Here is a 15350-nt window from a genome sequence, read left to right on the forward strand (position 1 = left end):
GAGTTCACTCTTTACACACTAAGCTGGTTTGTCTTTTGTTGTATTGTGTGGAATCTGAATCTGTGTTAATTGTGTCAGTGTACTAGGATATGTTAGACAGTTAGACTTCACAGTGGATTTGGGGAATTAAGGCAGACACAAAATAAATTAGAATTACATTTGATTACTATTAAATGTTTGAGACATCTAAAATTATCAAGAAAAAGAATATGTCTAAAATGGTTCAGGACATCTATTTATGCAGTATCATACATGGTCAGAAGATATGGAGGACCCTGAAATGTCATCAGTGAAATTACCAAGGTAGCCATCATCATTGTTCAGACACAAGTTTACTCACTTGAGAATAACACAGTTTTGGGAAGTTTTTTGTACTGAATTGTTTTGTTCTGTCTTTGTGTAAATGAAGCTCTTTTGTCTCAAGAATATATAATTGTGCCTATTCAAAAAAATGAGATATGAGATGTTTCCATCTTTTTTTTTGCATGCGTTGATGTAACCATTTAAAGCTTGGCTGTCTACTGTACATCTACCATTTCATATACACCTGTCGTATCTTGCTGCGTTGACAGACGGCTTAATGACATAACGGGCGGTTACAGGATGTTTATAGATTAGCCCTCATCCTCACATATATTTGACTGAACAGAAACAAGTGAAATGCTTGAGTGGGTACAGTAAAGATTTGTACGTTTTAAATGGCTGGTGTATGAACGTTTTTGGTTCTTAAAAAATAGAAAATAAAAAACGAAATGCTGTGTTTGTGTGTATTTATAAAGCGTATTCATAAATTGCTATATACACTGTATACAGCGGTACAGTAAGATTCAACTCAAGACGTCACCGTGCATGACGTAATGTAATTTCGTGGGATTTCAGCAGCGCTCGCCGAGTCGGACAGTTTTGGAGAAGTGTGTCATGCGGGGGGTAGCCTGTTGCGTTCTCCCAAAATCGCATATATGAAGATTTGTAAAACCACAATCGGGGAGTCGTCTGATAATTAACGTAACCAACCCTGGAGAAGAGACCGAAGGACGGTGTGCCTAAAAACGGGTTTTGAGAGCGCGTTGTCCGTGAGAAGTTAATGATGGGAGCGGTATTGGGGGCCTTGTCTGTCGCAAACTGGGTAAGGGAAACCGTTAGCTACATATTAGCCATTAGCCATATTATATTATTGGGGTCCTAACCCTCAGTTAATCAGTGATGGGGTTCATTGCTTATTTATTGAATTGATGCATAGCATAAATTTCTAGGTAACGCTGGAGAAATCAACAGGTTTAAAACACGAGTGGAGTGAGGGCTGTCTGTATAACGTTTAACACAGGACGACAAACTAGCTGTCCAAGGGTAGCCAGCTTGCTAAAAATAAAGTCTTTGAAGTGTGAAACTAAATTATTTTTTGTCCAGAAGTGCTTTGCAACCTGCGAGCTGTCATTTAATTCAGGGAGTTTTAAGATGTAGTAAATCCTAACATTAGCTAACGTTGACGTTAGAAAGGTTGCCTAACTATCTGTCTAAGGATAGCCAGATCGCTAAAATAAAGTCTTTAAAGTGTGAAACAAACTAAACTAAATATTTTTTGTCAAGAAGTGCTTTTCAGCCAGCGAGCTGCCATTTACCTCAGGGAGGTTTTGAGTCTTAAATTGTGGTAACACCTGATGTTAGCTACCGCTACTGAGGGTTAACGTTATTTAGGGAACGTTAGAAAGCTAATGAGTGAATTGTTAGCTGAAACGAAACCGAAATATTTTGCGGCCGTGTAATGAAATTCAGTCTGTCTGTGCTTTGAAAATTAGGTTTATAAACTAATCTCGTTTAGCTAGCCTTCAGCTCTTCTTTGCTAGCAGTAAGGCTAACGTTAGCTATCTTTGGATATTAGCTGCAGTTGGTAGCCAGTTACCAAGTAGCTAACGTTAATATTCATAGTTGACTTGTTAATGAGGTTTTGATATATATTGGCCTATGTAAATTTCAATATATGCTCTTTGTTAAATTTATGATGTTAAAGTAAAAGAAATTTTAAATGTAGGTTGTCAGCTTGCTAATTACCCCAAGGGCTAATCAGCGCAGTCATACGCACAGCACATGATGAATAGGATCAGCAGGTATAGGCTAGCCCGCTAAGCGTACTGCCTTAAGATTTACTGTTTGAAGTCTCAATCAGGGAGACCTTTTTCAACACAGGGTTACTGATGATTAACTAACATTACTTGATTAGCTAACGACTTCAACGGTTTAAGCAGAACCTATTCTCTTGTAGTACTTCATGAATCAATATGATAACTGTAACTCTGATGCCAGTGGATAAAATGCGTTACAATTTTAAGATGCAGTGGCAGTGAACAGAAATATTTAGACAGAAGTGGTGAACGGAACTGAAGTCTAATTTGATACGCTACATTACACAGTTTTAATTGACCCAAGTGATAAAAGCAACCATGTCAGCTCCCAGTAGTCACAAGACTTTATTTTAAAACTAAGTTGCCGTTGAATCCTCTCTGTCTATCAGAACAGTAGGCAGTAGACGAGATGGTGTCTGCAGGGATGTTTGTGTCCGTCCAGAGAGAGCCTTGCGCTGATTATAACATATCTGTCCTGAGCCAGACCGACCTTGAGCTTGCGGGGTGTTAAGATGTTTATAGCGCTTGTACCATGTGTCTTAAAGGTACAGTGCACCTTGTTCTCAGTTAATCATTCCCTAATCCTTTCCCACAACAGGGGCAGATTAGAGACCTTAACAAACACAGCGCCTGGGTATTCATTTAACCATAGATGGGTGTAACACTTTGGTTTAAAGAAGCAGAATTCTTAATTTGAAGAATAGCACGCATTTTGAAAAGAAAATAAGCCATAATAGCAAGCTGAAATCCAAATCAATTCCAGCAGTGTTTTACATTTGTTCAACTTTAGAGGTCTAGATTTAGTCTAGGTTTTCAAATGGATGAAACTCTGGGTAACACAAACATAGCAGTGTTGTTGCTTTATGTGGATGTGCACAGCTGTCTGGAGTCATGTGTCTCTGTCTTATTTTCATTTGCATCAGATAACTTTTTTTAGTCTCATTTGTGATTGTGGTTGTGCCTGTTAATTACCTATGAGTGAAAATGAATTAACCTTAAAGAAGCCAGTTGAACTCAAAGAAAAATCCATAGACTTGAACAGTCCAGAACATCCAAATTCACTGCAGTTAAACCACACCGTTAAAGACTTTCGCACAAGACCCCTCAGGCACTTAAAATTTGCCAAGACAATTCGTTTTTCTTCTCTGGCAGTACCTGTTGTTTTACAAACATCACTATGTGTATATATTGAGTTTGATATATTACTGCACAGCCGTTAGGTTACATATGAAGTTCCACAGTAATCTATGTATTTGACCCCTGAATGCCACAATACACATAACCTTTAATTTTTTATGTAAATAATTACATACCAGGAAAAATTTAGTATATATGCCAGTGTGGTGAGTGCTTTATAGTTCTTCTGCCTTTCCAAGGTGAGCATCCATAATCATCATGTACCAAAGTTAACTCCTGTACTGTTTTTTTTTTTCAAGAATTTGGTTTTAAAAGAATTTTGTTTTCAAAAATTTTTCAAAAAAATTAAGATTTTAGCATTTTTGAAGGTCTCTCATTTCAGCCATTTTGTACTGAGCTTAGTAAAACATAGGATATGTGATTTTGCAAGGTGTTAGTGAAAGGTGTGTGTGTGTGTGTGTGTGTGTGGAGGAGCTGAAACCATAAGAGTTCAGCAGCATTTGGAAAGCCGGTCTCGGACGTATTTTTATAATATTTTTCAATACTTTGATAAAGGGTGGGGCTGGCGTTGAAGAAAACCCTGTGAGTTAGCCCATTGTTCAGCAGCTTCTTACATGTGAGGTGAGGGCTTCAGTTATTTCAGTATTTCCTATTATCATAATAATCATGCAGTTCTTTGAGTTATAGCTATATTTAATTTCCTTGGCCATGCGTGGAGTGAGGCTGTGAGTAGCTAGCTAACTGAAGATATACTAATGGTATGTGTCTATACAGTACTAAAACTTTCTCAGTGTGGTTGGTTTTTTTAGGGGACATTGGTAAATAGAAACACCTAGTTCTGTGGCCTGATGTACAGCAGCAGTGCCCCAGCGGGGAATCGAACTGGCAATCTTTCAGGTACAAGTCCAGCTCCAGGACTTGTAAGTGAAAGGTTGCTGGTTTGATTCCCCACGGGGGCACTGCTGCTGTACCCTTGGGCAAGGTACTTAACCCACAATTGCCTCAGTAAATATCCAGCTGTATAAATGGATAACATTGTAAAAATCTGTAATTGATGTAAGTAGCTCTGGATAAGATTATCTGCTAAATGCCAGTAATATAATGTAATGTAATGTATGTGTGTGTTACGTTGGTGTTGACGAAGCAGAACCATTAACCCTGAAAGGATTTTTTTGAACTTTATGGAGAAATAACATTATTATCAGGAACAACAGTTTCATGCTAGGAGCAAGGTGCAGGAGCATCCAAGCAGGGACCCAGTTTCACACAGCGTGTAAAGGTTACAGAAAAGGCCGTAAAATGCCTTGTCACTGTGCAACGTGACTGCTGCCACAGTTCTGATAGTGTTATGCAACCCTGCAAAGCATCACAGCTGAGGTTACTGTCTAATACAGTCCTTTACCAAGCACTTTCTGTCTCTGGTGGCATGATAAACTGTGTGTTTATAATAATAATAATACTATAGTAATAGTAAACATTTTTCCCTATGTAAGTCTGAACCTTAAAGAAACTAGCTAGTTATCGGTGGCTAAGTCATGAACTGTTACGGAGACAGAAAGAAAATAAAACGTTGCTTTTACTTTTTCCATTCTTTTATTACCACTTTTAATGGAGAATAATCTACTTGGTTACATTTTTAAAAAATATGGGTAGTTGGCAGTGTAACATAGTGGTAAGGAGCAGGCCTCATGACTGAAAGGTTGCTGGTTCATTTCCCCACTGGCTTACTGCTGCTGTACCCTTGGGCAAGGCATTTAACCTGAAATAGCCCTAGTAAATATCCAGCTGTATAAATGGATAAAAATGTGACCTATGTAAGGTCATTATTATCTATGTAAGGTCTTATTATCCCCAAGGGGGCAATTTGTTTCACAGCCAGCAGACAAGCTCAAACATCATCAAGGACACAGAAGATAGAAGTATAAAAAAGATAAAAATAAAAAATAAATTAAATGAAATAAAAGTCACTCTAGATAAGAGCATCTGCTAAATGACAATAATGTAATGTAATATGTTGATAAATACATACCATAATATCCTTACTTGTACCATAGTACCCTTGATTATCAGGCAGCTGAAAATAGGACAGATGGGTTAGCTCTGATAAGGGGTGTGTGATAAGGAGCGCAGCGTTAACGAGCGTGTGCCGGCGGTGTCGCTCTGACCCTCTTTCGCAGATGCCATGTCTGTGCAGCAGTGCCACATGCTTGATGTGCAAGTGCTGTCCCAGCATCAAGAACTCTACCGTGACACGGCTCATCTATGCCTTTATCCTGCTTCTGGGGACCATCATATCCTGCGTCATGCTGTCTCCGGGCGTGGAGAAGCAGCTGAAGAAGGTGCCGCAGAACCCGCCGTGAACGCCGGCCGCGCCGTAACGTTGCCGTAGCTGTTAGCTCATCTTGCCCGTTTCAAGCTTTTCAAGCTGTATCTCTAGTCTACCTTCCTGTCTACCTATCTCTATCTGTCATATCTATCCCTGTTTTGTATTAAAAAAGGCACTCTACGCTAGTTTAGCACGTAACTCAGTATCTTACTTCTCGATAACTACTCTTAGCATAGCGATGCACTTATTTGGGAGTCGCTCTGCGTAAGAGCGTCTGCTAAATGATGTGATGTGATGTAATGTTCCCGCCCGTTCTCTCTCCCTCCCGCTGCAGATCCCCGGGTTCTGTGAGGGCGGGGCCGACTCCACCATCCCGGGAATCCAGGCCGAAGTCAACTGCGACATTTTCGTGGGCTACAAAGCGGTGTACCGCGTCTGCTTCGGCATGAGCCTCTGTTTCCTGCTGTTCGCGCTGCTCATGGTCAACGTCAGGAGCAGCCGAGATCCCAGAGCTGCCGTCCACAACGGGTAGGCCCTGCCCACGGCCACACCCACATGTCTTTAACCCCGCCCACACCTCTTCACCCCGCCCGCACATCTTCAGCTCCGCCCACACCACACCTCTTCTGCCCCGCCCACTCCTCCTGATCAAAATGCATCAAAAACGTTTTATATGGCAGGACAAAGTGCTGATAGGTTTGATAGGTCCTATAGGTAACATTATATTTTCCACCCTGGTATTGCAGTTCGACAGGCTACCCTGCTGATAATTCATTAATTAGAGCCTTTTTTCGTTTTTGCTTATGTCTTTCTGATATCCAGTCATGTATGTATTTTGAACAAACTTCAGGAGGAATTATAAAAAGCGTTTCAAATTCTGAAGGTTTGTTATGCTGACATGTGATTATCACACTGCAAGGCAAAAGGTTACATAAGTGTAATATGCTGAAACAGTGAACTGTTGTAAAAAGTATATGCCAAAGGGAACAATTTTATTAAAAAATTACAAAGTTGCAACTTTAAAAGATGCTTACGGTGGTTCTACTGAAGAAAGTGTAGGGAGGGGACGTGATCAGCATTAATGAGTGAGCTTTATCAGAACCATTGACCTGATGTGCCACAACCAATTAAACACCATTTTATAATACTTACAGATTTTTTAAAGGAAACATGTCAGTAGTTTCTAAAGAGAAGGACAGGGGAGATGATAGTGGTATGGTAAATGACTAATGGAAGTCTTAGGTATCTGTCAGGTTTGCAAGTGGAATGCATGCAGAGTAGCTTCATATCAGCAATGCTGGCGAAGGGAAGGAAAATAAAACAAGACTTCGAAGAGCGTCTGTCACGCACAGAGAAAAAACACCAGGATTTCTCTTAATTTGCCGTTGTTTCTCCCTGCAGGTTTTGGTTTTTTAAAATAGCTGCCATGGTTGCAGTTACAGTTGGTGCCTTTTATATTCCCGAGGGGCCTTTCACGCGCAGTAAGTCCCTTCTGGTACGTCCTGTTTTATTTTAGTATCTCGCTGTCTGGGAGTCTGTGCCTGACCTCCTTTCCCTCTGTCCAGCCTGGTTCGTTGTGGGCACCTGCGGGGCGTTTTGCTTCATCCTGATCCAGCTGGTTCTCTTGGTGGACTTTGCCCACTCCTGGAACGAGTCCTGGGTGGAGAAGATGGAGCAGGAGCCCTCCAGGTCCTGGTATGCTGGTAAGAAGTTCCCTCTGTCTGTGACACCAAGGGGTATGAGGTCATGTTACATTACATCACATTATTGTCATTTAGCAGATGCTCTTATCCAGAGCAACTTACAGAGGTAACAGTTTTATCCATTTATACAACTGGATATTTACTGAGGCAATTGTGGGTTATGAGTCCTGCCCCTTACCGCTATCCTACATTGCTGCCCCACGTTAAATGTGATATTACCGAAATGGGATACTCTGCAAAGGAGTCAATATAAGTGGGAATAAGAGAGGTGACAAGCCTCTGTAGTTTGGTTGTAGAGTCACCACAAACATTTCTTAATCATTACCTGTGGTTCTGTTTTCGTTATGCATTGCTAACTTCTTCCCCTTGCTTCATACACTGTCTTATGCATTGTACTACGCTGTTGGGGACCCTAACAGCCTATTTTCTGATGTTAGAATTTCTCAGAAAGAATGGATTTCATTATCTAGGCCTGACGAGTCAAGTTGATGCAGAGTTGAAATGCCAGTGATTACACTTTTAGTATTCACTGTAAAATTCTGGATCTATGAATTTTAAAATAAGACAGGAAGGCAGATACACTAAAAGGCTATGGCTAGCCCACACTCATTCTGTTTGTTTTCAACACAAGGCAGTTGATGGATGACAGGTGTTGTTCCCTGTAACATCACAAATGACCAAAAGGGTCAGTTCTGTTATTACACAAAAAAGGATTGGCAAGGCTTGACTATTAATTAATTTTGCACATGGTTTCTGGACAGGTCCAGGAAGTAGGAGAAGTCTGGAAAAATACTAATAATTTTCAAGCCTAGAAAAGTCTGGAAAAGGCAAATAAAAGTCTACACCACGCCAGACCAGACCATGGCTGTAGTCTGGACATTTAAGCAGATAAAGTCAACAGAAACAGTCTGGCTGTGGTGTTCAGGGCCTGGGTTTGTTTCTGAATGCAGTGGTTTCTTCACCAGTGGGGCACTGCTGTTGCCCATGGGCAAAGCACGTTTCCCAGTCACTTCAGTAAAATGTCCAAGTACCAAAATGCCGTAATACACACAGGCATAAACTGTACGTGTTAGAGGGCAGCTAGTGACCCAGCTCCTTACGCTTCTTGTTTTGCAGCTTTGCTGTCAGTGACCGGACTGAACTACATCCTGTCCGTTATCGCCATTGTTATGTTCTTCGTCTTCTACACCCAGCCAGGGGAATGTGCTCTGAACAAATTCTTCATCAGCTTCAATACGCTGCTCTGTATCGTGGCGTCTGTCATTTCTGTGCTGCCTAAAGTGCAGGTGGGTCCCTGGGTCGTGTGCTGAAATGGGGTCATAACATTTACATTTACATTTATTCATTTAGCAGACGCTTTTATCCAAAGCGACATAGGTTACAGTTCTTTACAATGTTATCCATTTATACAGCCGGATATTTACTGAGGCAACTGTGGGTTAAGTACCTTGCCCAAGGGTACAGCAGCAGTGTCCCAGCGGGGATTGAACCGGCAACCTTTCGGTTACGAGTCATGCTCCTTAACCACTATGCTACACTGCCACCTAACCATAACAGAATAGGAAAGCTACAGTGTAAGAAACTTTGTACATCTGTATGAATTGAGTAGAGAAGAAATGTATTTTCTGTTTGTAATTACTTATTTACAGCTGCAGGCTAGAACATTGACCTTTTATTGTTCTAAGTATTTTATGTTTTGTCACACTTTCAGCTTGTCCTTTCCTGGAATCCCATGTCATTTGTTCATTTGTTAAGAGTTCTTTATTTTATTCTCCCCTTCCAACAACTGAATGCAAACAACTAACCACCAGTGACAGATATGACCGGTGACCACATATACTTTATCATGGAAGAACATTTTCCACCTTATGCAAAACATGTTCCTGTCAGGGTTTGTGGGGGAAAGGACCCAGCTGCAGACAGTGCGGGCGGTACGAAAAAGCTAATCTTTATTGACAAGTCCAGAAATCACAAGCAAAACCGAAGTCAGAAAAACAGTCCCAGTCAGTAGACAAAGATCCAATGGAAAACAGACAGCATCCAAAAATGGCAGGCAAAAGAGAAATCCGGGGCAGGCAGAGTCAGTAACAAGCAGAAATGGAGCAGGCGGGAACGAAACAGCTAAGACACTGAGACGATCAGGCAAAGGACTATGAAAACAGCAGGGTATATGCAGGCAGGCAGATGATGAGGGGACGAGACACAGGTGTGCGGAACAGGCTTCAGGTGACGGGCGTGGCCGAGTAACAGGAGGGCAGGGAGGCAGGCGGGACAAGGAAACGCAAGGACCTGTAAACAAAAACAAAAGACACACCCACACAGAGAGACAGGGAAGAGCGCGTAGAACCAGAGGACCTCAAGCGGAGGTCCTGACGGTTCCTGTGAAGGACTGCCAGGAGTCACGCTCTCTATCAGTTTATTTATCACAAGCAGTTCACCTACTGCAGGTCATTGAATAAGAGTGATTCTGTGTCAGAATTGCAGAAGGAGCAAAAAGCTACCAATTGTGTGGTCTCTGAAGCACTATTTTTAGTCCTAGAAAATATCTTTTAGGGTTAAATTCCTCATATCTCATGTCTCACATCTCTCACACAGCACTTTTCAGTTCTGCTTTTCAGTTGGATGTGAAGTTGTTTTTCGTTATTTCTCTACAGTCTGTTCCTCTATTCCTGTGGCTTTGAAATCATGGCCTGTAACCGTGTAACTCTCGGTCATGGATGAGCCTGGTGCTGTCTGAGTGCCTTCTCATTCTGGCGTTCTCCTTATACCTGGAGTCAGCCTGCTTATTAAGTCTTACATATTTGTCAGATAAATTAATGAACAGAACATGCATACATTGAAATAAAGTTACACCTTAGTTGGGTGTAGTAGTGACCAAACATCAAAGAGATCAGTAATTTTTGGGTGCTGTTGTATACATTTTAAACTGTGTACATACACAGTGTTTCAGTTTTGGTCAGTTTTGGTATATAACAAAGTAGTAAAACGTTGCTGTGATGAAATCAGTATGGAATAAAACACTGCTGGCCGTGCAGTTATCGGAACAAGTAGGGGTGGTTTTTCTGATTATACTATGGCTACTTGCACCAAAAATAATGCCTGATTTCATTACCTTGAATGTACGGTATAAGCACTGTATTAAGCACTCCCATAGCTTGGCATAGTAAACAAAATAAGCTTGTCAGGTAGTCATGACAACAGAGGGAGCAGCATGGGAGGACAGCTTGGCTGATCCCTCTACATGAGGCTGATCTGCACTGGACACAGAGGGACGGCTGCCTTTCTCTGCCTCCTGTCGCGCTTCAGCGCTGGATTAAGAACATCGTCGCTTGTTCAGAATGCTTTATCCTTGGTGACGCTGAATGGCACGAAATTGTGATAAATTCCAGTTCTTAGGGCCAGGAAAAGCAGGGGAGTATCCTTCATCCGTTGTTGTCCTCACACAGGCATAAATAGAGCATCTTGTTCGGTTCTTTCCCGTAACTGTGCAGGTTTGTACAAGCTGTGTTCTCTGCTAGCTGGTGTGTTAAAATGCTGACTGCCCACACTGTGGATTTTGTCACGTTGACCTCATTTCTCCCCTGCTCAGTCATGTCGAGGTCAGCGTCGGTCATTATTTTGTGTGTTTCTGTGCTTCCGGTCACTGTATCTCTCTTGCTTTGATGGGCTGGATTTTCTTTATTGGGGAGTCTTGATTGGCTTTCAGATGTGTTTTGAAATTTCCATACTTCCCAAATAGATTGAAACTAAGCTGTTAATGTTATGAAATTCTGAAGCGGGGGAAAAAAGGAAGTTCAGAAGCAACGGGTCAGTTGAGCTAACATCTGTAGTGTTGCTCCAGGTCATGATTTTTATCATTTGGGTGGAATGGAAGTTTCCCTTTTAGCGGAAACTTCATCCGTTTCAAACATGCTGCTCTGTAGTGTGGATACAGCCCTCCACTCAGTATAAACATGGGAGAGGCTGACTGAATGATAGGAAGTCAGGAGCAGCCAGAGACGTGGGACATTGGGTGTGTTCGCCTGTTTTCAGAGCAGAAGAGGAATTCCTGCCGAAAGGTACTGCACGTAAAATGAGCTCACATAAAAGGTATTGTGTCTGGCAAAAAAACCTACGTGTAGCATAAACAACAGCCATGCTTGAGAATGGTTTTTTTTTCCTCTCTGCGTGTAGGAAACTCAGCCTCGATCTGGCCTGCTGCAGTCCTCTATCATCACACTGTACACCATGTACCTGACCTGGTCAGCCATGAACAACGAGCCTGGTAGGAATGCATGCAATAGATTAAAATAATAAATACATTTACATTTACATTATATTCATTTAGAAGGCGCTCTTATCCAGAGCGACATCCAGCACAAAAGTCTGTTCATTCAAGTTGAATGAGCAACAGTGTCAGAGCAGGCTAACAACACTCCCAGACCAGTGAGTGTGAATAATGTCATTATTATTATAAAATAATATATAGGGTAATAAAACAATTTGGGATTTCAGATGTTCTGGGGCAATGTAATGATCCATTGAAATGCATGTTTTATATGTGAGAAACGACCCTCACCCAGGTGTCTGTGTCCTTCCACAGACCGCAAGTGCAACCCCAGCCTCCTGGGCATTTTCCAGCAGATCGCCGCCCCCACCCTTGCCCCGCTGGAGGTGGAGAACCAGACGGCGGTCATCATCATCAGCACGGAGGAGCCCACCCCCTCCTCGCCCTACCTGCAGTGGTGGGATGCGCAGAGCATCGTGGGATTGGCCATTTTCGTCCTCTGCATTCTGTACTCCAGGTAGGATGGGAGATCGGAAAATAGGGCAGCGGAGTGAGGCGTGGATCCGACGACCGTTCAGGCGCCTCTTAAGAATGCTCAGTACCCGGTGGTTTCTCTTGTTAAGAGATTACTCCGTATGTTGCGGTTTATCTCATTAAGAATACCCAGCACCTAATGCTTTGTCTCATTAAGACAGCTCAGCGCCTAATGCTTTCTCTCATGAGTAGATAGTGTCTGTGCTTCATGTCATAAAGAATACTCAGTATCTTGTGCTTTGTCTCATTAAGAGTACTCAGTACCTAAAGGTTTTTTTTCCCGTTAAGAGCACTCTTGCCTTGTTAAGAACAGCTTATCATGTTCTCCCTGTGGCAGCATTCGCTCCTCCAGCAACAGCCAGGTGAATAAGCTGACCCTGGCCTCCAACGACACCACAATGCTGGAAGAGAGCGCTCCAGGGACCCCCGAGGAGGTTGTGGTGGGGGACGGGCCCAGGCGGGTGGAGGACAACGAGAGGGAGATGGTCCAGTACAGCTACTCCTTTTTCCACTTCATGCTCTTCCTGGCATCACTCTACATCATGATGACGCTCACAAACTGGTACAGGTCAGTATGCCTCACCTTCATGCATTACAGACATTACTGTCATTTAGCAGACACTCTTATCCAGAGCGATTTACACAGGTTGCAATGTTATGCATTTATACAGCTGGATATTTCCTGAGGCAATTCTGGTTTAAGTACCTTGCCCAGGGGTACAACAGCAGTGCCCCAGCAGGGAATCAAACCAGCAGACTTTGGGTTACAGGCCCTGCTCCTTATCACTAATCTGCACTGTTTATACGGGCATATGTGATTTAAAATCATTTAAAATTCCTGTTCTTTAAAATGTGCTTTACTCGTCCAATAGCATGCCTGCTCTTCTGAGAGTCCTTTACCCGTCCAATTGCATGCCTGCTCTTTAGAGCTTGCTTTACCCGTCCAATAGCATGCCTGCTCTTTAGAGCATGCTTTACTCTTCACAGCTTTGGTAAGGCATGCACCACTGTGTCAGGGAGTACTGTCATGCTGCTGTATGTCCACAAGAGGGCCACATAATACTAACAAAGAGACCAGTAACAAGCTCCGTTTCCACAAAAATTTATCGGCGGGATAACCAGAAGAATCAGTCAGATTTGCCCAACATAGCGTTGGCAAACATAAAATCTTGCGTGCCAGGCTTTGGCTTGTTCTGGTAAATGATGGTTGCGTGTGGTATTTATAAAAAGGATAGTTAATGTTAGCTCAATTTGCAAATGATCCGGGAGACTAATTGCTAACTAGCTAGCATTAAGCAGCTGCTAGCTAGATTTCAGGGCAGCAGTGCAGCATAGTGGTAAAGAGCAGGACTCGTACCTGAAACGTTGCTGGTTTGATCCCTTGCTGGGGCCTCAGTAAATATCCAGCCATATGAATGGATAACGTGTGAAAACTGTAAGTCGCTCTGGAGGAGAGCATCTGCTAAATGTCAAAAATTTAATGTAATGTATTGTCAAACCTAGCTAGTTAACTTGCCTGGTTGGCTCACTACAACAGAAGCTATAGTTGACTTGAGGTGACAGAGGTTGACAGAGGTGTCTAGCGGTTCCTAGCGTCTAGTATTTGCCGTTTTCCTGAGCTTGAGCTTTGCAGGTGCCTCAGTCTGAGCTCTCTCTCTCCCTTCACAGCCCTGATGCCGACTACAACGCCGTGACGAGCAAGTGGCCCTCGGTCTGGGTGAAGATCACCTCCAGCTGGGTGTGTCTGTTCCTCTACACATGGACCCTGATAGCCCCCATGATCCTCACCAACCGGGACTTCAGCTGATCACCCCCATGATCCTCACCAACCGGGACTTCAGCTGAATCCAGCGGGGTTCCTCACCACAGCCTCCTCTCTGAAAAGCCAAAGCTTCCACATTCCTTACTACTTATGACGCGGTCCGTCACCATTTTCTACTTTATAAAATTAGAGTAAAAAAGAAGAGCTGGCCATTTTGCCTGTAGTACATTTGACAGGATTCCTGTTAAAACTAGACTTGTTACATTTTTTAAAATCTAAAAAAGGTTAATCAATATGTGAGTTTTTGAAGTGTGCATGTAGCTGCCCACACTTTGTAAAAAGGAACATCATTACTCTCAAGGTGAAGTCAGCAGATTTCACCTATATGGCAGGCACAGAAAGTGACCAAATTTATGATATGTTTGTGTGGGTATTTGAACGTAAGACTCATGTAAAGATGTTTTAGCTGCGTTTCTCCAAAGGTAATATTGTAGAAGGCATCCTTAATCACAGGGAAAGAGATACAAAAAAACCCCACACCTTAAATGTACCTGTTTGAAGATGCTAGCTCTGAAGAAAGAGGAAAGAAAGATGGCATCAGGGGAAGGAGAAGAGGGAGATGCTGAAAAGAAAGTAATTTATGACTGAAATTGTTGCGGAAGAGTGTAACTCTACAGCGTGTGTGTGCTGTACACAAACACGACCATTATAGCTGCATTTTCTCTTTTGGAATGTAAAGGCGTTATTCAATTGAGGAAAAAGACCATGTTTCAGTCATCTCAGCTGCTGAAATCAAAATGATTTTGTCCTTTTTGTACACAGGCTAGTGATGCGCAGACATTTTGCCCTGCCATGACTTTAGTTTTCCTTTTCCTTGCATTTAGCATCATTCGAACGTTGTACCTTCCCTTCGAATGCATAAATGAGTCACATAGAATATTTGCAACCATTCCAATACCTTTCACTTTAATGGGTGGCTCCTCAGAGTGATGTTCTGCCTTCCTTTTAGATACACACATTCCAAATGCACTCTGTATTGTGGCTTAGGTGTTTGCACTTATCTCCACAAAAGCCAAAGGCTTGCATAAGCATATATCTGTGAAATGGACAGACAGGTCTGTTAGCATTCCTTGTATATAGTGGTATTAGCCATACAATGTTGTGTACTACTGTATCAAAATGAAGCTACGTACTACCAGTGCTCTCAGTTAAGTGCACAGGCTTCCAATGTACTGATATCTTAGAAGTCAGCGAGTTTCGTTATTATTGTCAGATTTCGTACTATTGTAACTGTATGCTTTAAGAGTACAGTATGTTGTCTGATTTGATGCCTTACATTTCTATTTTTGAATGTGCACTTTACAGTCTTGATTTTGAAGCACAGAAAGAATTTAAAAAGAAAGCAATCAAAATCAGTGTTTATTTAAATATCTTGAGTAAAAGATTTTCTAGCTACGTTTAACTGGAATGTAGATGCTTTTGCCAAACATTTCTGAAAGAT

General features: G+C 42.2%; 1 protein-coding gene across 1 annotated transcript; it reads left to right on the forward strand.

The window, feature by feature from the left end:
• The first annotated feature begins 919 nt into the window (after positions 1–919).
• si:ch73-267c23.10 (serine incorporator 1) lies at positions 920–15096 on the forward strand. The gene is made up of 10 exons (XM_036530910.1): positions 920–1126; positions 5435–5596; positions 5918–6111; positions 6985–7064; positions 7149–7286; positions 8403–8572; positions 11460–11550; positions 11869–12070; positions 12425–12655; positions 13756–15096. Exons 1-10 carry the CDS (start codon positions 1085–1087, stop codon positions 13892–13894), a joined length of 1449 nt encoding a protein of 482 aa, XP_036386803.1. The 5' UTR covers positions 920–1084; the 3' UTR covers positions 13895–15096.
• Positions 15097–15350: the final 254 nt, after the last annotated feature.

The sequence above is a fragment of the Megalops cyprinoides genome, chromosome 6 (assembly GCF_013368585.1).
Source record: "Megalops cyprinoides isolate fMegCyp1 chromosome 6, fMegCyp1.pri, whole genome shotgun sequence".
NCBI lineage: Eukaryota > Metazoa > Chordata > Actinopteri > Elopiformes > Megalopidae > Megalops > Megalops cyprinoides.